Source organism: Juglans regia, chromosome 11 (genome assembly GCF_001411555.2).
Source record: "Juglans regia cultivar Chandler chromosome 11, Walnut 2.0, whole genome shotgun sequence".
In the NCBI taxonomy this organism is placed as follows: domain Eukaryota; kingdom Viridiplantae; phylum Streptophyta; class Magnoliopsida; order Fagales; family Juglandaceae; genus Juglans; species Juglans regia.
The window spans coordinates 27,681,859-27,702,869 of record NC_049911.1 but is presented as its reverse complement, the minus strand read 5'-3'; the positions used below and the strand labels follow the sequence as shown (position 1 = coordinate 27,702,869).

The following is a 21,011-nucleotide window of genomic DNA, read 5'->3' as shown; positions in this document are numbered from 1 at the left end:
TTCATGCATGAGACACATTATTCGAACTGGTTGTCCAATGTGGTGTTAGTAAAAAAACAAAATGGAAAATGGAGAATGTGTATTGACTTCACTGAATCGGGGATTATACTGCTACTCTGCCATGCCGTTTGGATTAAAACACATAGGGGGCCACCTACTAGCATCTGGTCAACCGCATGTTCAAGAATCGAATCGGAAGAAACATGAAGGTCTATGTCGATGATTTGCTGGTCAAATCGGAAGAAACATGAAGGTCTACGTCGATGATTTGTTGGTCAAAAGTAGAGCTCCCAAGCAACACCTCGACAACCTATGTGAAGCCTTTACAGTATTGAGGCAGTACTAGATGAAACTAAACCCCACGAAGTGTGCCTTCGGTGTAATCTTCGGGAAATTCTATGGGCGTCAAAGAAGTAAAGGTGCGTGCTGATTCTCAAGTAGTGTGCTCAATTAAGTATGAGGGGAGTTCGCTATGAAAAGCGAGAAATTGAAAAAGTATCTAACACTGATAGAAGGCGAACGTGGACACTTTAGATACTTTTAGATCAAACAAGTGCCGAGAATCAGAAGGCAGACAGATAAGTTGGCGTGAGCAACATCTGGGCAAGAAGATTCTCTTTTGCCAGAAAAAACGGTGATCAGGACTGTCGAGATACCCGTCGTGAGAATTGAAATTGTAGAAGTAAAGCCGGGAGCTCTAGAATGGGTGTTAAATATTATCAAGTACATAGATGCCAACGAGTTACCCGACAACAAATGGGAAGCTAGAAAGATCAGAAACAGAGCAGCATGTTACACTCTACTCGAGGGCATCCTGTATAGAAGGGGGTACTCCACACCTCTCATGAGGTACGTCTCATTCGAAGAGGCCCAATACGTGTTAACAGGAGTACACGAGGGAATCTGCGACGACCACTCTAGGGGAAAGGTGGCAGACAAAGTAATTAAGGCGAGATACTACTAGCCTCGCGCCCTCCAGGATGCCAAGGAGTACATGCGAAAATATAGGAAATATACTCCAAAGTGCCTCATTGCCAACCGGAGGAACTGATGTCGATCACATCACTACGACCCTTCGCTCAGTGGGGAATTGACCTAGTGGGTCATTTCCTAAGGGCCAATGAGGGGTAAGATTTGTAGTAGTAGCGGTGGACAACTTCACTAAGTGGGGTAGAGATCGAGGCGTTGACAATAATCATGGAACAACATCACATGTTTCTTATGGAAGACTGTAATTTACAGATTTGGCATCTCTCGTATCATCATATCGAATAATGGAAGACAATTTGACTCTGACCACTACCAAGATTGGTGCCGAGAACTGGGGATCAAATTTCGATACTCATCTCTAGGACATCATTAGTCCAACAGGCAGGTGGAGGCGACCAACAAGACACTGATGTGAATACTCGAAAAGAAGCTCAACGACAGAAAGGGCACCTGGGCAGAGGAACTCCCTGAAGTTTTATGGGCATATCAAATCACGGTGAGGACCCCGACGAGAGAAACATCTTTCACTCTCACTTACGAACATGAGTCGATGCCACCGATCTAAGTCGGGATTCCTACCTATAAGGTGCAACACTTAAAGCAAAACTCCAACAACAAACGACTAGAAGAGTAGCTTGACTTGTTGGAGGAGGTCAAGCTTGAAGCAAAAGTACGGACAATCATTAACAAGAGGAGACCGAAACGATGTGGAAATGGGTACGCCCAAGGACATTCAAGACAAGGGATCTCGTGCTAAAATAGACAGAGATGACCACTCGAGATGAAGGGAAACTAGGCTCTTAGTGGGAAGGCCCCTACATGGTCACCGCCAACAACCGCCCGAGCTCTTACTAGCTCTGAGACTCCCAAGGGAATGAGTTGCACACCCCTGAAACATCGAGCATCTACAAAAGTTTTATTGTTAAAAATTTTATAACTAAACTCTATTAATGGAAAGTGTTGCTTTTCAAGAATAAATTATGTCTCGCCTAGCCAAAGGGATGGATTGAGCCTAAAAGGCTGCTTATCCCTCTCACGGTGGAGATTGGGCCTGCCCCCGGCTGCCCGATATTTACCTTCCTCACAAGCGTTAACAAGTGGGAGCATTCTAGTCCCAAACTATTCGATAACTTACCTCTCTGCGAGGCCCTAAAGGATGAGGTCATCTTATTCCTCCCGCGACGTAGAGCAGGTTCAGCCTCTCGGTTACTCGGAAACTTACCCCGACCTCCACCATGATGAAGAGTGGGACCAGCACCAGCCTGACCCAGTACTTACATTCGGTGTCAACGGGCGGGAGCGAATCCAATCACAAACTGTTCGGCAACATACCTTATCGTGAGAGTTAATAGGTGGGCAGGTGGCTCCCTCCCTCACGTGGGAGAGCAGGTCCAATCTCTCGACTGCCCGACAACTTACCTCGACCCCAGTCCCCCGTCATGGCGAAGAGCAGACCGGCTACTCAGCTGTTCAACACTTACCTCCCTGCAACATTGATTACTTTAGCGCTTCGAAAGAGAGCAAGTAAATATTTTTTGGTACTTTGAGAGCAATTAAGATAAATTTAAAGAAGCCTTAGTTTGGTAGCCAAGAAGAAACTTACAAGAGTCGTACAAGTGTCGTACATGAAGTATTTTGAAACCTGATTAAAGCAAAATGTGAGATCTTAGATAAGCGCTAGAGTCATAAGAAATGCGACTTCAAGAGTAAGAGATGGGTTCCTGCTCCGTTACTATGTGAGCTCTAATTGATCAATAAATCAATCAATTCCCATACCATTGAACCATGTCATGAGATGAAAACCTGATATCACTACTTTATCATGTTATCTCAGGGTCATGAATAATACGATTTTGTTGAATATATCTAGGGATCGGTCTAGTCTAATTGAGTTGACAATGAGTGTTATTTTATGACTCATAGCTCGTACGATTACGTCATTTTGACGATATATTATAATACGAAGTCGATAATTAGTTATAAACTCGTCAGTGATTAAGGATCCTACCACAAACAGTCTGTGGCACGAGTGATCTACTATGTTAGTTAGATGGTAACTTAATATAGTTACTCTTACCATTTGCCTTATCTGAGTCGCACGCTTCATTTTTTGTAGGAGGGATAATTGGTTGAGAGATCGGGAAGAGATTTTCAATGGGCAGCACCCATTGTGGACAAGTGAGAGATATATTAGTAAATGAATAACCTCATAATCCATTTGAACATGGGTGGGGGAAGTTGCAAGTAGCTAATTAACTCCCACTACAAGAAGTTAATTAGCTCCCCACCAAAAAGAGTTAATCAATTCCTCAGAAGTTAATTATCCCATAAGAAACATAGAGTTTACGGTTTAGGTTTAGGTATTAGGGGTTTAGGTATTAGTGGTTTAGGGTTAGGGTTTAAGGGTTTAGGGTTAGGGTTTAGGAGTTCAGAGGAATAGGGTTTAAGGGTTTTAGGGGTTTAAGGGTTAGCGGATTTAGGTTTTAGGGTTTAAGGTTTTAGGTTTTAGCGTTTAGGGTTAGGTCTTAGGCTTTATGGTTTAGGCTTTTAGGGTTTTGGGTTAAGGATTGAGGGTTTAGGTTTTAGGTTTGGGTTTAGGTTTTAGGCCCCGCCCCCGCAGCCCCGCCCGGCTTCCGCCCCGCCCCCGCATGGGCGGGAGGGCTAACCCGCTCCGCCCATGCGGGGGCGGGGGGCGGGATGACCCCAGCGGGGCCTCGCCCCGCCCCCGCCCCACATTAAAAAAAAAATTTATTTATATATATTAAATAAATATATTGTATATAGATATACACAATTTATAAAAGACTTAAAATTATATTCAAGTCATTGGATTGTTTTTTACTAAGTCCCACATTACTTAAGGATGACTATTGTATTGCCTTGGTCTCCTATATAAGGATTGGCCTAGGAGGCCAAATCAATCCAAAATCTAACTCTAATGAGTTTAAATTTTTTTATATTTATAAATTTTAATTTATTATAATTTTGGTCTAAAAAAATATTTTTTTGGTCTAAAAAAATATTACTAGATCAAAAAAATTTTTTTTAATATAATGGCGGGGGGCGGGGCGGATGGGGGTTTTTCCCCCACCCCCCGGCACCGGGGCGGGGTGCGGGGAAGGGCACCCCCCGCCCCGCACCATGCGGGTAGCAGGCCTACCTCCAAGGGATGCAACTGGGGAAGGTCCCCACACATCAGTGTGCACAAGATCTAATCTCCCTAACTTTAGTGTTCTGCCACTCTTTAAGAAACTAACATTTTTTTGTTTCCATATAATGCAACTCTCACACATACTGAGATCAACTGACTTCAGTTCTGGTAGCTTGCCTCTAGACAGAAGTTATTTCATGCCTTTCTGACTCATATGGCCAAGCCTGCAATGCCACAAATCTATTGTGCTCTCTGCAACGGTAGTAGCAATAGTGTTATTCAAACCAGTAGTCATGTAAAATGTATCAGTTTTCTTACCACGATCTAATACCAATGCCCCTTTGGTGACCTTCCATGTGCTATCTGAAAACACTACTGAATGGCCACAATCATCAAGTTGCCCCACAGAAATGAGATTCTTCTTCAACTCAGGAATGTGTCTGACCTTCTACAAGGTCCATTTGTTCTTGTTAGGGAGTGTAATGTCAATGTCTCTCATCCCTATTACATTAAAAGCCTCTCCATCAGCCATCAGCCAAATACACCTTCCCAAAATCGCCTACAACATAGTTCTGCATAATCTCCCGATGGGAAGATGTATGGAATGAAGCCCCTGAATTAAGTATCCAGTCATCAACTGGACTATGAACTGCAAGTAATAGTGCATCATGTACTTCTTCAGTTACCACATTAGCACAATCATTCTCGATCTTCTTGGTATTTCTGCAATTTTTCTTTATGTGGCCACCTTTGCCACAATTCCAGCAAGTTGGCTGCTGACCAAGCTTTGACTTGCTCTTGCCCCTGTTCTTTGATTTTGATTTACCTCTATTTGAGTTCCTATCTTGTGCTCTTCCCCGAGAGTCAACATTCAGTGCTGAACTCGAACCTGAGATTTCGCCGGAATCTCTCCTACGTACCTCCTCGGCCAAAATCAAATCACGGATATCATCATATTTCAACTTTGACTTACCGGCAGAATTACTGACAGCCATTCTCATGGCTTCCTAACTATTTGGCAGTGATGTCAATAGTATCAGTGCACGTATCTCATCATCAAATTCAATTTCAATAGACAACAATTGATTTGTAATAGTATTAAAATCATTCAGATGTTGTGCAACAGACGTACCATCTGTCATCTTCAAATTAAATAACTTTTTCATCAGATGTACCTTGTTATTTGCTTATGGCTTTTCATACATACCTCACAAAACCACTATGAGATCCGCAGTCGTCTTCTCCTTGATGACGTTGTGTGTAACGGATCTCGACAGGGTTAGACGAATAACCCCCAGAACCTGTCGATCCAACAGGGTCCAATCAGCAACTGACATGCAGTCCGACTTAATCCCCAATAATGGAAGATGAAGTCTCTTCCCATAGAGGTAATCCTCTATCTGCATCCTCCAGTATCCATGATCCATGCCATCAAACTTCTCGATCCCCGATACCTTCACTTCCTCTCCAGCCATCGTTTATTCTCAGACCCAAACCTGGCTCTGATACCAATTGTTGTGAAAAACAATGACAAAAAGTAAATTCAAACACAGGAAAAAACAACCAATCACACACGACACAATATTTACGTGGTTCGGCAAATTGCCTACATCCACGGGAGTTGCAGAGGATTTTTTATTTCTTGAGGAATCACAATACAATTGTTTTGGACGGCTACTGTTCACTCTACACAGTACAAGCCAGAATAACAACATCATATATATGACATGCGGCGGAAACCCTAATCAAAACAGAATTAGTGAAGTTCGCTCGAGCGGCGTGTCGAGCCCGCATCGAGCGAACCTGTTTTCCGCAACTGCTCGAGCCATGTGTCGAGCGGCTCTTCGAGCGAACTCTCTGACTTGTGTTCACTCGAGCCATGTGTCGAGCGGTGTCGAGCGAACTCTCGGACTTATCTTTGCTCGAGCAGTCTGTCGAGATATCTTTGAGCGAACTCTCTGACTTGTGTTCGCTCGAGCAGCTAGACTCCATATGCTCAACACTTTTTACTTTAAGATACATTTTAAAGAGGATAACTAAGCTTTATGTTGTAATTGGCCGATGTGCCGGAATTGGGGGTTTCTTATTGCGATCAGCATCTTTTCTGGTGACCAAGCAGATCGTCTTATTTAAGTTTCTTTGTCTTGAAGTACTTCATGTTTTTATATTCTACGATCTTTTATTGCAAACTTTTATTGCAAACTTAGAGTAATGCATCAATTTTTCCTACTGTTAGAATGCATAATGGAAAAGTACCTCAAGCTCAGCTTAAAGAATTGCTCCACAAGTTTTTCCAGATTGCTAAACTCCAAGCGTTTTCTCTTAGTGGTGAAAGTGTACTACGTAGTATGGAACTAGAGTAACACTTAATCAATCCACAGCCTAAGTATTTTATCAAGAGAGAACAAAAAGAAACAGAGTTTTTTTCTATTTTTCAGATGGTGCCAAAAACACAATTGAGGAGGTATATAGTCCTCCTCTGCACGACTGGCCAAGGCCAAGGCCAACGTGGGCGCCCCTCCATCTAATATCTCCCACTCGCACACATTGGGCATGACCCTAGGTCAGCATCTCTCTAATGTTCTCAATCTTGTTCATACAAATAAATAGGTTGTGCGACCACCAAGCACATCTGTAGAAAGGAGGGAGTACATACACCAAATCTCTCCCAGAGAAGACCAGCATAGTAACATCCCTAACGTGTCTGGTCATGTCCTAGACTTATTCGATCGCATCAAGATCAAGCATTTTCGAACCCTCTTGAGTTTAAAAACTCAGAACAATGCTTGACTACCTCCAAATATTTCAATGTGTTCACAACCTTTAGCCGCTACCGAGATGTAGCGTCATTTGTATGACGTCAGCAAACACTATCGAAGATACGATATTGAATAGTCTTCCCTTTACACTCATATCACTCAATTTTGGTCGAACTGCTTTCCCAACAATACCTCTTTAGACCGTATTAATCATGGTCATAGACAGCATGCCAAAGTAGCAAACATCACAACCTCCATCTCGTGACATAGTTAAAAGTAAAGGACATTTTTTAAGAAATGAGACTCACACAGTGAGAAAGAGGGAAACATTTTACTCACTTACTCATATGGTCGTATAAGCACATATAGTATGAAACACATGCTACGGTGGATTTCTCTTTCTTAAAGAGCATATGTCTATATCAACACCGTACAGACCTCAGTCTAGCAGCTCCTTAAGCGTCTAACCCGAATTCCTCAATTTGCAAGTCTCCAAGGCGTCAAAGAGGAACTCGCATCTGGCTTACTACAGGCTACATGGATGGTGGGGTAACCCATGCATAGTCCTATCAATGGACCTCATCTTAGCTCTCACTAAGGCGACATAACTTTGTGTCAACCAACTTATCCCTTTGGACAAGTACCTAGAGACACAATGTCTCATCTCTACTCGCTACTTAAGCGCTAGAGGCGATCGCTCGTGTGAGTGAGCCGATCTAAGCCTGTTGACATATCTTGTGTGTGTATTAAAAACAATACGATAAAGACAAGAACTGAATCATATTGTATTAATATCCCAAAAGAAATGTTACATCTTTATGTTATTTGAAACACAAATTACATTTATAGTCTACGCAGTCCTAGATTCCTAACATGAGCCTCAAAGACATCTCTTGCTATAGGCTTCGTTAAGGGATCAGCAACCATGCGACTTGTAGAAAGATGTTTCAGAACCACTTACTTTTGCGCTATCATGTCTATGATGTAGTGATATCTGATATCTATGTGTTTGGTTCTTCCATGATACTTTGAGTCCTTAGCATATATGCGAGAGCTGCCATGCTATCGCAGAATATTGTCACCGGATCTGATGTATCCGTGCCAATATCTAAATGCTTGAGGAACCTCCGTAACCAAACAGCTTCTTGAACTGCTGCAGAACATGCTATGTATTCTGCCTCCATGGTAGATAACGCTATACAGGATTGTTTCTTGCTACTCCATGTAATGGCGCCTTGGTTGAGCAGAAAGACATACCCAGTGGTTGATTTGCGCTCATCTAGGTCGCTGCCCCAATCGGCATCACTATAACATCTTAGCTGCAAATCTGAACCCTGATAGCAAAGCACATAGTCCGCAGTTCCCTTGAGATATCGCATAATCCTTTTGACCGCTTTCCAGTGAGCTAGTTCGGGGTTTGATTGGAATCTACTCACTAAGCCAACTGCATAGCATATGTCAGGCCCAGTACACATCATTGCGTACATCAGACTACCCACAGCATTAGCATAAGGGACACGAGCCATCTTTTCTTTTTATTTTTGAGTCTTAGGACACATCACTTTAGACAAGTTCTCGCTCCTTGCAACAGGGGTGTTAATGGGTTTACATCCATTCATTAGGAAGCGCTCGAGGACTTTTTTTATGTAAGTCTGTTGAGACAAACACAAAAGTCTCTTTGAGCGATCTCTGTAGATCTTAACTCCCAGAATGTATTCTGCCTCACCCATATCCTTCATCTCAAAATTGAAGGATAACCACTCTTTTGTGGCGACTATCAACCCTTTATTATTTCCAGCTAGTAGTATGTCGTCAACATATAATGACAACATAATGAAACTCTTCTTAGACCTTTTGACATAAACATAATGATCATCTGTGATCATCGTAAACCCATTCGAGAGAATGGCTCGATGGAATCTGAGGTACCATTTGTCTAGATGATTGCTTTAGGCCATATATAGATCGTTTGAGCATGCACACTTTGCGCTCTTGACCTTTGACCACAAAACCCGTTGGTTGATCCATATAGATCTCCTCATCTAGTTCTCCATTGAGAAATACTGTCTTAACGTCCATCTGGTAGAGTTCCAAATCCATGTTTGCTACTATATCTAGAATCAGGCGAATTGAGGCAAACCTCACCACTGGTGAAAAAGTCTCCTCATAGTCTATACCTTCTTGTTGGGTATATCCTTTCACCACTAAGCGAGCTTTGTACTTATCTATTAATCCATCCGACTTGCGTTTGACCTTAAGAACCCATTTGTTCCCAATAGTCTTATGCCCTATTGGTAGATCAACCAGATCCTAGACCTGGTTAGTCTTCATAGACTCAATCTCATCATTAAGAGCTTTCATCCTCTCATCTTCAGAGGAGCCTCATAAATTGTCCTATGCTCGTCATCATCATGCGGAGCTACCATAAAAGCTTCCCCTTCAATCTCAAAACGACGACGGGTAATACTTTCACATGTGCTTCTACGCGGCTGAGATTGTTGTGATTGATTGACAAGTGATGTACTCCCACTCGGATTCAAATAATTTGTAGGAGCTTGAAGAATTTCTTCCTCATTCTCAACTAAATTCCTTGGTCTTGTTCCACAATCTCATGAAGTTCTAAACTCCTATCAACCTCACCTCTACTTGGAAACTGATCTTCAATGAAATCCACATCTCGTGACTCAATCTCAGTCACACTTCCATCAGATTGTTCACCTATTAATACATACCCTTTAGAGTGTTCTGAGTACCTTATAAAGATACACTTCTTCCCTCTAGGGCCTAACTTCCCATACTTATGAGAAAGGTTGTGAACAAAACCCGTTGAACCCCATGGCCGCAAGTTACTCAAATTGGGTTTCTCGCCGGTCCATAGTTCATATGGGGTGGAAGTTACTAATTTGGAGGGCACTCGGTTAAGAATGTAGGTAGCAATCAAAAGTGCATCATCCCCCCAAAAAGAAATTGGTAGGTTTGCTTGCGTCATCATTGACCTAACCATCTCATGCAGTGTTCGATTTCTCCTTTCCGCCACGCCATTTTGCTGCGGCGTACTCGGCATCGTCAACTGTCTTTTGATTCCTTTTTCATCACAGAGCGTTTTAAATTGCTCAGAGAGATATTCTCGTCCTCGGTCAGTTCTTAAAGCTTTTAAACTCTTGTCTAACTGATTCTCAACCATTCTTAGATATCGCCTAAAGCATTCCAATGCTTCAGACTTATGGGAGATTAAGTAGACATGACCGTAACGTGAAAAATCATCTATAAATGTGATGAAGTAGACACCTCCGTGTCTTGCCCTCACACTCATTGGACCACAGATGTCTGAGTGGACTAATTGCAGTGGAAAAGATGCCCTTGTGGCTTTTCCAAACGGTTTTCTCTTAGCTTTTCCCATTAGACAATGTTCACATGTGGCATTCTCTAGCTAACCTAGTCATTCTATCTTGCCCTATATGGCCAAGCCTAGCATGCCATTTATATGAATCCAAATTATCAGATGTAGAAAGAAAAGCAATAGACTCATTTATATTTGAATACTCCAAATTCAAAATCATAAAACCGTCTTGAAGAAAAGCATTGCCATAAAACACATGGCCCAAATGAAAAGAAACATAAATAGAAAGTAAGTTTCGTCGGATCTCCGGAGCGTATAGCACATTGTGAAGGAAAAGAGTGCGGCCACCCCAAGTCCAGCTTGTAGATACCAAGTCCCAATACCTCCACGCTAGCTCCATTCCCCACCTTGATATCACGACTCCCAACTGGAATCCGGCGATACTCAACAAATCCGACTCTGTCTCGCGCTATGTGTTCGGTCGCTCCTGAATCAACAGTCCACACATGATAGGAGTGAGCAACCATCACATGGCTAGTTACAAAAACAATGCGAGAAAAGTCAGAGTGTACCTTCTTCGGCTCAGTGCAGTCACGAGCGAAGTGGTCATTCTTTCCACAGTTGAAGCACTCTAATTTCGACTTGTTCTTCCCGCGCTTGCCCCTCTTGTTGCGCTGAGAAGTTCCTGACACCTTCTTAATTTGTCCAGCAACTACTCCATTCTTGGACTTCTTGTGCTTAGGCCTTGATGCCTTACGCGAACCAGAATCAGCCACATAGGCCGTGTGATTGGGCTTGGCAGCCTCTAGGCGCTCAGCCTCCAATTCCAAGTGACGCGAGACATCATCAAAGTCTCCCAAGAATTCGGCAGTGATCCTGGACTTGCTGTTCATCAGTCAGGTTGTTTCCTGCCGACTTAAGTTCGCGGATCACTCCATTCTTGGACTTCTTGTGCTTAGGCCTTGATGCCTTACGCGAACCAGAATCAGCCACATAGGCCGTGTGATTGGGCTTGGCAGCCTCTAGGCGCTCAGCCTCCAATTCCAAGTGACGCGTGACATCATCAATGTCTTTGATATTCTCGTTATACGTCAGGTTCTGGCTCATATTCTCCCAAGAATTCGGCAGTGATCTTATCACTGCCTGGACTTGCTGTTCATCAGTCGGGTTGTTTCCTGCCGACTTAAGTTCGCGGATCATGGTTGACATAGCCCTAAGATGCTGCTTCATCGTGTGGTCAGAGCGCATCTTATAGGAGTCAAACCTCATGGTTAACCCACGCAACCTAGTGCTTAACATTATTACACGCGCGCACCGACTTTTCTTAGCCCATTGAGTATAGGCTAGTTGATCTATTTTGTATTGTTCCGAGGTCCCTTCCCCGAGCTGAGTAAGGGAGTGAGATAAGGCCTCCAAGACCTCTTGCTCATCTAAAACATATTGGATCTTGCGATGCCAAATGTCGTAGTTCTCCCCATCCAATTTCTCCCCTTTGTTTAAATCGGCAACTATACTCTTGGATGTCATTTCACTACAATACGCAAAGAAGGGATATTACTACACGCACACCTAAGAAATCTGTCGCGTCCATCCAAGTTAGAAAAAAAATAATTTAGACATGTCGCAAGATCGAAAAGTCGCTAGGCTTCAGAATCATCTCTTGCGCCACAATATCCAATTATTAAATTTCTAACCTAATTCCCGCGCAAATTCAAAAAAAAATATGGGAGAATTAATCATAAATCTCAACCATACTCCCACTATATTAAGTAGTCATCTAGTCCTAGTCACATGTAAAGACATAACCTACTAAAATCGCAGTAACCTTTTGGGCCAGTCTACAAGGACAGCTACTCCAACCACAGTAACCTGTTGGGCCAGTTTACAAAGATGGTTCATATAAGACCATTACAGTCCATTTTTCTTATTCCATCAGTGCATTTACAGTTCTTACTGGGGTCACTGTGGTCTTTTGGCTATACAGTGCATTTACAGTTCTTACTGGAGTCACTGCAATTTCTTTTTCAGTCTATCATTTACACTGACAATTCTAACTAAGACTTATTTAGTGAAAATTTTTCTATTTTATCAATAAAGACTAATGTATAAACATTCATAGATGATAAAATAATCACATATCCACATGTTCAATTCATATATATACATGTAATCACATTTATATAACAAATTAAATAAAAGATCACATATAATATAACATAATGGAATAAAAAAAATAGCATGAATATAACTATATATTCACATGTGATCAAATTTAATCTAAAACATTAAATAAAAAATCACATGTAATATAACAATATATCTTACCATATATTAGTCATGCAAATTTCATCCCCTCCTTTTTATTTTTTGTTAAAAAAAAATGGGCTTGATAAAGTTGGGCTTTTAAAAAAAATTGCCCAGTTTTCTTTTTTTTTTTTTAAAAACACTGAAGGGCCGAATGGCCCAAAAAAAAACATTGGGCCAAGCCCAGCCCGAGACATAAAAAGAAAAAAAGAGTGTGGGCCGGGCCATGAGGCCCAAGCCCATGGAAGTCAGATGATCTAATGGTCATCTTCTTCCTCCATCGGCTACTGTTCACGTGAACAGTAGCCGTTCCACAGCAACACGCCCTGGAGCCTCCCACGCAGCACCGCAGGCGGCGGAAGTGATCGGTCCAAGCAGTAGGGTGCTGCCGACCACCTCATTGGTGCGTGCAGCGCGCTGCACCTCGCTGGTGCGCGCGCGCAGCACCTCGCTGGTGGGTGTTGCACCGCGGTGGTGCGCGTTGCACCGCGGTGGTGGGCGCAGCGCCTCTGTGGTGAGCACAGCACCTCGCTGGTGGGCGCTGCACCGCAGTGGTGCGCGCTGCACCACGATGGTGCTGCGCACACCGCCTAGTGCGCCCTTTTTTTTTTTAAACAGATAAAAAAAAAAGGATGAAAAAAAAATACACCATACAAATCTCAAGCATATGCGAGAAAAAAAAAATAAACTGGAAGCAATTCAAAAAAAAACCTGTCTCTGGTACCAATGTTAGAATGCACAGCAGAAAAGTACCTCAAGCTCAGCTTAAAGAATTGCTCCACAAATTTTTCCAGATTGCTAAACTCCAAGCGTTTTCTCTTAGTGGTGAAAGTGTACTACGTAGTATGGAACTAGAGTAACACTTAATCAATCTACAGTCTAAGTATTTTATCAAGAGAGAACAAAAAGAAAGAATCTTTTTTTATTTTTCAAATGGTACCAAAAACACAATTGAGGAGGTCCTCTTCTGCACGGCTGGCCAGCCTTCAATTGTGTTGTGAAACGACAGTAATGCAAGCCATACGTTACAAGCAGTAGGGGGTCAGCCCCACGTGGACACCCCTCCATCTAATTCCTACTTAAATTGAATTGATCGACTATGTAAAGTAACCAAAAGACGACATTTATTCGAGTTTTTCCACAGCAACCATAAATGCATTAGGGAATGAGAACCTACTCTGAAAAGACATTTTTGTTGACAGCACAAGGATAAGAAGGCGCTCCTACTATATTCCGGTCAATGCTGCTCAGCGCTCGCCGGTTGTGTCCAACGCCCAAACCCCATTTTCCACCTCCAGCACGAAATCCAACTTCTAATTTCCACATGTTAAAAACGCAAAAACAAATCAAACCAGGGTTTCCAGTGTAAACTTGTAAATTTTAAAATCAAATCTGGGTCAAGTACCTTGAAGATTTGAGAGTCCGATCACGCCCGAATTGTTCTCGTCTGATCCAACCATTTCTCTATTAATAAAAAGAGCAATCACCATAACAAAAAATCAGAATCCAATCACAATCACAGACCATAATGCCAATCACCAATCGCAGAGTTAGGAAAAAGAGCACTGAAGCCCCTCGATCGAAAACCAAATAAAAGAAAGGGAAAAGAAACCGCTCAAGAACTGAGATAAAAAGCAATAACCAGGTCATAAATTGCAAACACCAATAACAAAGACCAAGAACTTCACGGATTACCTTTCCAGCAGAAGACATCCCAAATCATGATCATGGTACACCTTTCTGGCCGTAATACGATCTTTCTTGAAACTCAAAAAAAAAAAAAAACAGAGAGAGACTATTCAGAAAACTCCATTGAGACACGGAAGGATCTCTCTCTCTCTCTCTCCCTCCCCCTCTCCCTTCAGCTTTTTAAGGGTTAATACAAAGGAAAAATAACTTTTAGAGGAAAAAGGGACGAACCGCATGAGGGAAATTGTGACCGAAACAGCGGATATGTCCGGACATTGGTCCTCTATACCATTTTTAAATATAACGGCTAGTGAATCGTTGCCGTCGGATCTCCCAGATGAAAAGTTGCGTTGTCACGTGTCCGCCTTAACGGCTACCTTCGCATGTCATGTGCTTTCAAACTTTCGTATCACCCTCACACATCAGTACCATATTTAAGGCCGGTAGGATCGTAATAAAAGCGATATATCGGATGTCAAAAAAAAAAAAAAGCGATATATCCTTTTGTTAATTTGCATGCCCATAATTTCCACGTCCGGGAGGAGAAATTAGTTCTAATTGAACCAAAATGCATGCATGCATGAGTAATTAAATTGTTGAAATCATTAGCAGTACTTGGGATTTCAAAGTGTTGTTTTTTCTATGGATTATCTTCATGATCACCTGCTTAAATACAATCACAATGCTTGAAATTGCAATTCCAAATGGTCATGATTTCAACTCCACAAATTAATTAAACAAAACCCAATCCATCTGATCATATGGTTGCAGATAATTTGGTTATTCTATGTAACTACTTGTCAACCCATGCATTAAGCCTAGCTCTCTGCCTTCTTTGAATAGTTCCATCCACTCCCCCATGTTCCTTGGCTGGAACCATATATTTGATACAACAAATATTTTGCCTGGGTGAACATGTTGGAAGGATATAAATGGCATCTTTGAACACTTGGAATTCTTTAAGATTTTGTTAATAATAGTAAAATAGTTTGAGTGAAGTTATTTTCTTAAATTTCAGAAAATTATCAGAGATAAAAAGTTGAATAAAAATATTATAAAGTTAAAAAATTATTTAAATATAATTTCTATTTTAAAGTTTGTAAAAGTTGTATTGATTTTTTGATTTGAATAATGATTAGATAGTGATTAATGAAAGATTTGAAATTAAAATGTGTTTTATATTTGAGTGATGTTTGAGAATGTAATTATGAGAAATTTCGAGAATTCTCATAATGTCCAAACTTGCCTAGGCTTTAAGTACATGAATTATACAAGCTAAGTGAAGAACATAGTTTTCTTATGCTTTGTCATGAGATATATATTACACATTGAGTATTCTACTTAGCACTTTATTAATTGTATTCTACATACTGACTTGATAATATAATTTTTTTTTTTTTACATTTAACTAGTTTAATAATAGAAGATGTTTGAGAAATTGGATGAGATAATAAATCTATGAATAATAATGGCATGGTTTGAATTAAAATATTTTATTATGTTTGGGGAATAAGAAGAGATAAGAAATTTGTGAATAGTAATGAAATGGTTTGAGTTAAAATATTTTATTATTATTTATAGATTTTTCATTACTATTTATAAATTATTTCGTTACTATTTATAGATTTTTCATCTCATCTCATATCAACATCCATGCGATGCCAAAATTAGTATCTTACCCATGTTGGAAGCTAGCATTGCAAGATCACCGAAATTTGAAGATATTAAAATGTTGTGTGAACGTTAGTTTGGAGTAATATTTTATTTAAGTAATTTAAAACTGCTCAAAAATCTAAACTAACAAAAAGAAATAAATTTAATAATGTGAATTATATTTTTAACACTGGTCTCACGTGTCGAGGGATTATCCTTTAATAATTTTAACGATTCAGTGCCTCATATTTACTCAGAACTATCTAGCCGTTGGAACGAGACTAGCTAACAACCTTTCAAAAAAGTTGGTTTCTATTTTAGGCTCCGCGGAAAGCATTTCCTCACGAAAAGAACAGAAACCCGAAAAGCCCGCGAAAACCTTCTTTACCACCCACCAAAGAAGCACCGCTGCCCTGTAATTACACACTGGATATTAGGGTTAGGGTTTTCTTTCTCTTCTCGTTTCTCTTTCCCTCAACCTTCCTGACCACGGCCATTATTATGCTGTGGTAGAAAGGAAGGAAAATAATTAGAACATCTACTTCAGTGGCAGAGTACTTGATATAAAAACCCCAGAAACCCTAGCTTTCCGGGTTGTCCATTGGCTGTAGATCCATGACAATGGATGCAAAGCGAAAGGAGGGAGAAGGAGGGGTAGTGGAAATTGTAGAGGAAGGTAACGTGCTTGGCGCTTCGAACCAACCGGACAAGTTGGATGTGGTTGAAGAACTAGTGGGGGTGGTTGAATCAGTGGCTCGGTTTGGAGATTACCGAAGGACGCAGAGGAAAGAATGCTGCGGTATTGTTAGGCGCATGAAGGTCTTGTTGCCGCTTTTTGAAGAGATCAGGGACCTCGAAAAGCCGCTTCCGGAGGCTGGTGTTGCTTGGTTGTGCAATTTGAAGAAGGCTTTTCTCATGGCAAAGAAATTATTGAAAACCTGCAATGAGGGTAGCAAGATCTATCTGGTTAGGACTTTGAAACTTTTTGAGAATCTTCTTTCATAGAAGGTGTAAACAAGATAATTGGGATCCTTTTTCTCTCCTGTTATTTTTTTCATATATTCTGGTTTGTTGTCAATTTAGGCATTGGAAAGCGAGGCGGTCACAGTCAAATTTTATGCCGTCTATGAAAAATTTAGTCAAGCTTTGGATGGTTTCCCTAGCGAGGCGCTTGAGGTCTCGGATGAAATGAAAGAGCAGGTATTTTCTATCAGCATCGCCCTTTTTTTCCAAATATGAAATTATATTCTGTCAAGTAATAGCATGCATCTCGTTCTTATCTTTGTTGGCTTGGTGAGAAATTATGAGCCTTTGGTCTTCTCGAAGAATTAGCCATATAGCTTATAGGCTACTAGTTATGATTTTAAAAGTAGCTCATCTGTCGTCTGTTCTGAACTCTGTACAAGGCAATGGAATGTATTTTACATAGAAAAAGTTAATTTATTTTCTATTATTTGCGTTTTGAATTAATACTTTAGCTAAAATCTTGAAAAAACTACATAAATCATTCGAAGTATGTAGGATCATCTGTTCAGAATATTTGCATTGTCAAGGTTTTTCTTTCTTCTTTTCCCCTGTTTTTCTTCTGTAGGCCCTTACAGGCTTTCAATGTTGGGAACTGAAATGTAATTGAGAGATACAAAGACATGAAAGGGTTTGAAGAGATTTAACAAAGTAGTTTGATTGCAATGATGTAGATCATAAGTTTATATAATCTAAGCCAGTTCTTTTAACATTGTGTGAGATAATATTGTTCTTCACTTCAAATTTCTAAAACTTGTGCTTATGCTGTGGTTCAGATTGAGCTAATGAGCGTGCAACTTAGAAGAGCAAGGAAGCGAACGGATACACAGGACATAGAACTAGCAATGGATATGATGGTGGTGTTTTCTAAAACGGATGACCGGAATGCTGACAGTGCCATAATAGAACGATTAGCAAATAAACTGGCGCTGCATACCATTGAGGACCTTAAGATAGAGACAATAGCTGTGAGGAACCTCGTTAGAGAAAGAGGAAGGCAAAATGCAGAGACTACCCAAAAGATCATTGATCTTCTTAACAAATTCAAACAAGTTGCAGGCATGGAAGTCACAAATGTTCTTGAAGATCCTGTAATGCCTAAAATGCTTGAGAAGTGCACATCTTTGATTATCCCTCACGAGTTCCTTTGCCCGATCACACTTGAGATAATGACGGATCCTGTTATTGTTGCAAGTGGACAGGTAATCTCTAAGTGTTTAATCCCCTTGTATTCGCATTTTCTTTGTTTGGGCAAGTAGAATACTTTAATTTACCAGTTAACCAATAGTATTCAATAAGTCACAATAACATGGAATGTAAGTGGCACAAGTAGATAGGAAGAAAAGGGCTGTATTCAGTTGAATTCATTTTTTTTTTTATTTTATGGAAATTAATATTTATTTTCTATTTTTGTACCCTTGTTTCTCTGGCTATTAATCAAAGACATACGAGAGAGAGAGCATACAGAAGTGGTTCGACGCCAACCATCGGACCTGTCCGAAGACAAGGCAAACTCTGGTTCACCTATCACTAGCACCAAATTATGCTCTTAAAAATCTGATCTTGCAGTGGTGCGAGAAGAACAATTTTCAGCTTCCTAAGAAAGACATTTGTGAGTGCCAGGAGGACTCCTCAGCACAACTCAAAGAGGAAGTCATGTCTTTGGTTGAAAGCCTATATTCTAATCTGTTGGAAGTGCAGAGAAAGGCTGTAAAGAAGATCCGTATGCTCTCAAAAGAGAATCCCGAGAACAGAGTTATAATTGCTAAGAGTGGAGGAATCCCGCCGTTAGTGCATATCCTGTCCTATCCAGATTCTAAAATTCAAGAACATGCTGTAACAGCTCTGTTGAATTTATCCATTGATGAGACTAATAAGAAACTCATATCTAGAAAAGGAGCCATTCCATCTATAATAGAAGTCTTGCAGAAAGGAAATATTGAGGCTAGAGAGAACTCTGCAGCAGCTTTGTTTAGCTTATCAATGCTGGATGAGAATAAAGTAACTGTGGGGTTAGCAGGTGGCATTCCACCACTGGTAGATCTGTTGCAGAATGGGACAATTAGAGGGAAAAAAGATGCAGTCACTGCACTTTTCAATTTATCTCTCAACCAAGCAAATAAGGCCAGGGCCATTAGTGCTGGCATTGTGCCCTCCTTACTCCAGTTACTCAAGGACACAAACTTGGGCATGGTTGATGAGGCCCTTTCCATTTTCTTACTTCTTGCATCACATCCGGATGGAAGACAAGAGATAGGAGAACTCTCATTTATTGAAACTCTTGTCGAATTCATCCGAGATGGAACCCCCAAGAACAAGGAGTGTGCAACATCAGTTCTTCTTGAGTTGGGATCAAACAATTCTTATTTCATATTGGCAGCACTTCAGTTTGGAGTATATGAGCACTTGACAGAGGTTGCAAAGAGTGGAACCAATAGAGCTCAAAGGAAAGCAAACACATTTTTACAGCTGATAAGCAAGAGTGAACAAATTCCATAGAATCTCCAATGTGGTTATTTAGCTTTTATTTGATTGAAGTACCCATGTTCATATGAATGCCTGCAGAGAGCATTTGTTATTCAGTGTGTTATGTATATGAAGTGATAAGAAGATTGAACATATTCCGTAAAGTCACAGTAGTTCTTTTCCAATTTGATGATTTTTTGCTTTTCTTTGATTAAAGTGTCCTTGTTCATATTGAATGATTGCTGTTCGCATTTGTTATTCAGGGTGTGATGTATATGAAGTAAAGAGGCCTAAAATATATAATAATTAGGTGAGATGAGATGAGTCGTATAAACAAACGAGGCTTAAGAACTTTTATAGTCTTATACATCAAACAATTATCTTTTTTATTTTTGTAGCATTTCTTATATTTGACAAAATCGTGTGTAACAATGTTTTATATTATCGCTCAGGGATTCACAAGACATCCTCCTCCCGTTTGACAGCAGAGTACCATTCATTCCCTTCAAATTACTCTCATGTTATCTCTCATGGATGTACGTAATATATCGAGATCATTGATTGTCATCCTGCACATCATAATTCACAGCTAGCGACATTCTTTTCCTACAACTGCAATGTTTTGCACCAACAGAACAACAGTTCAAGAGACGTTTTAACGAAAACTGATCTTTTTTAAAAAGAATTGAGAACAATTTTATATTATCGGCCGGACGTAGCCCAGAAGTATGCATGAGATCCCATGTACCTGCATTTTCACCAGTCCCTACAGCTTTTCTTGTTACCTTGTCCCCACATGTAGACCCATCTGTTTCTATGTTAGTACTGCATCCGAGGTTCAGAGAATCACTACGCCTGTGGAAATGAAACCTTCATATCTGCGGAAGCTTCTGAAGCAGCAGTACTTGATGGGCCAGTGATGCTGGTTTAGAACGTTATCTATTCTATCTACTTCTTTTTCAGTTCTGATCAGAGTACTATATATGTTTGCTGTTGCTTATAATTTTTTCGGTACCTCGCCATTTATCTCTTGTTCAAGACCTTAGCAGATGTGTCGAGGAGTTGGAGAAAAGAAACATTTACTATATTGGCATAGAACCACGAAAAGCGCTAGGTTCACTGCACAGTACTGCCTGCCCGTTAGACACGAAGGAAGCTTTTGAATTGAAATCCCTCATCTTCAGGTCGCCAAGTTTTATCGAGCTATGACGTTACTTCTTTTGGTACGTAGTAGTAGGGGCTAGTGAAATTATAATTTGTCTGGACTCGGAGAATCAGCTGACAGCAGCGGTGTAAGGATACGAGATCTGTTTTGTGTTAGATATTTCAATCTCGAAGCTGTCAAAGAGGCGCATGTTGTTTTCTTGGGTCATTATTATTACATATCTACTGCAATCAGACAATGTACATGTTGGAGGCCCAAGCCCATGCACAAGTGCAGGTAGGGTCGGGTAGGCAGGCACTTTAAAGAGTGGTTTAGATTTTGAAATGAATTGAAATAGTTTGTAAATAATAGAATAAAAATTAAATTATTTATTATATTTTATATAGAAATTTGAAAAATTTTATTTTAAAATAAAAAAATTAAATTATTTATTATATTTTTTTATAGAAATTTAAAAAAATTATAATAATA

The 21,011-nt window shown here is 40.4% G+C and overlaps 2 protein-coding genes across 2 annotated transcripts; one reads left to right on the top strand and one right to left on the bottom strand.

Annotated features, from left to right (window-relative positions):
• Positions 1–5,282: 5,282 nt before the first annotated feature.
• LOC118343855 (cyclin-B2-4-like) lies at positions 5,283–14,471 on the bottom strand. Its single transcript, XM_035683101.1, has 4 exons — positions 14,240–14,471; positions 13,950–14,008; positions 13,722–13,857; positions 5,283–5,643 (listed from the first exon to the last, which is right to left on the bottom strand). Exons 2-4 carry the CDS (start codon positions 14,002–14,004, stop codon positions 5,598–5,600), a joined length of 237 nt encoding a protein of 78 aa, XP_035538994.1. The 5' UTR covers positions 14,005–14,008; positions 14,240–14,471; the 3' UTR covers positions 5,283–5,597.
• Positions 14,472–16,232: 1,761 nt separating this feature from the next.
• On the top strand, positions 16,233–19,762 carry LOC109016026 (U-box domain-containing protein 15-like). The gene is made up of 4 exons (XM_035695514.1): positions 16,233–16,852; positions 16,970–17,086; positions 17,686–18,111; positions 18,353–19,762. The coding sequence occupies exons 1-4, from the start codon at positions 16,502–16,504 to the stop codon at positions 19,406–19,408; spliced, it is 1,950 nt and encodes a 649-aa protein (XP_035551407.1). The 5' UTR covers positions 16,233–16,501; the 3' UTR covers positions 19,409–19,762.
• The last annotated feature ends 1,249 nt before the right edge of the window (positions 19,763–21,011 follow it).

Bases quoted from the DNA above. Each gene is read 5' to 3' on its own strand.
- LOC118343855 (XM_035683101.1), bottom strand. From the start codon at position 14,004: ATGGTTGGATCAGACGAGAACAATTCGGGCGTGATCGGACTCTCAAAT. The intron at 13,858-13,949 runs GTACTTGACCCA...TGTGGAAATTAG, and splicing joins CGGACTCTCAAATCTTCAAG to AAGTTGGATTTCGTGCTGGA. The intron at 5,644-13,721 runs GTAGGTTCTCAT...AATTGGTATCAG, and splicing joins AACAAAAATGTCTTTTCAGA to AGCCAGGTTTGGGTCTGAGA.
- LOC109016026 (XM_035695514.1), top strand. From the start codon at position 16,502: ATGACAATGGATGCAAAGCGAAAGGAGGGAGAAGGAGGGGTAGTGGAA. The intron at 17,087-17,685 runs GTATTTTCTATC...GCTGTGGTTCAG, and splicing joins CGGATGAAATGAAAGAGCAG to ATTGAGCTAATGAGCGTGCA. The intron at 18,112-18,352 runs GTAATCTCTAAG...TATTAATCAAAG, and splicing joins TTATTGTTGCAAGTGGACAG to ACATACGAGAGAGAGAGCAT.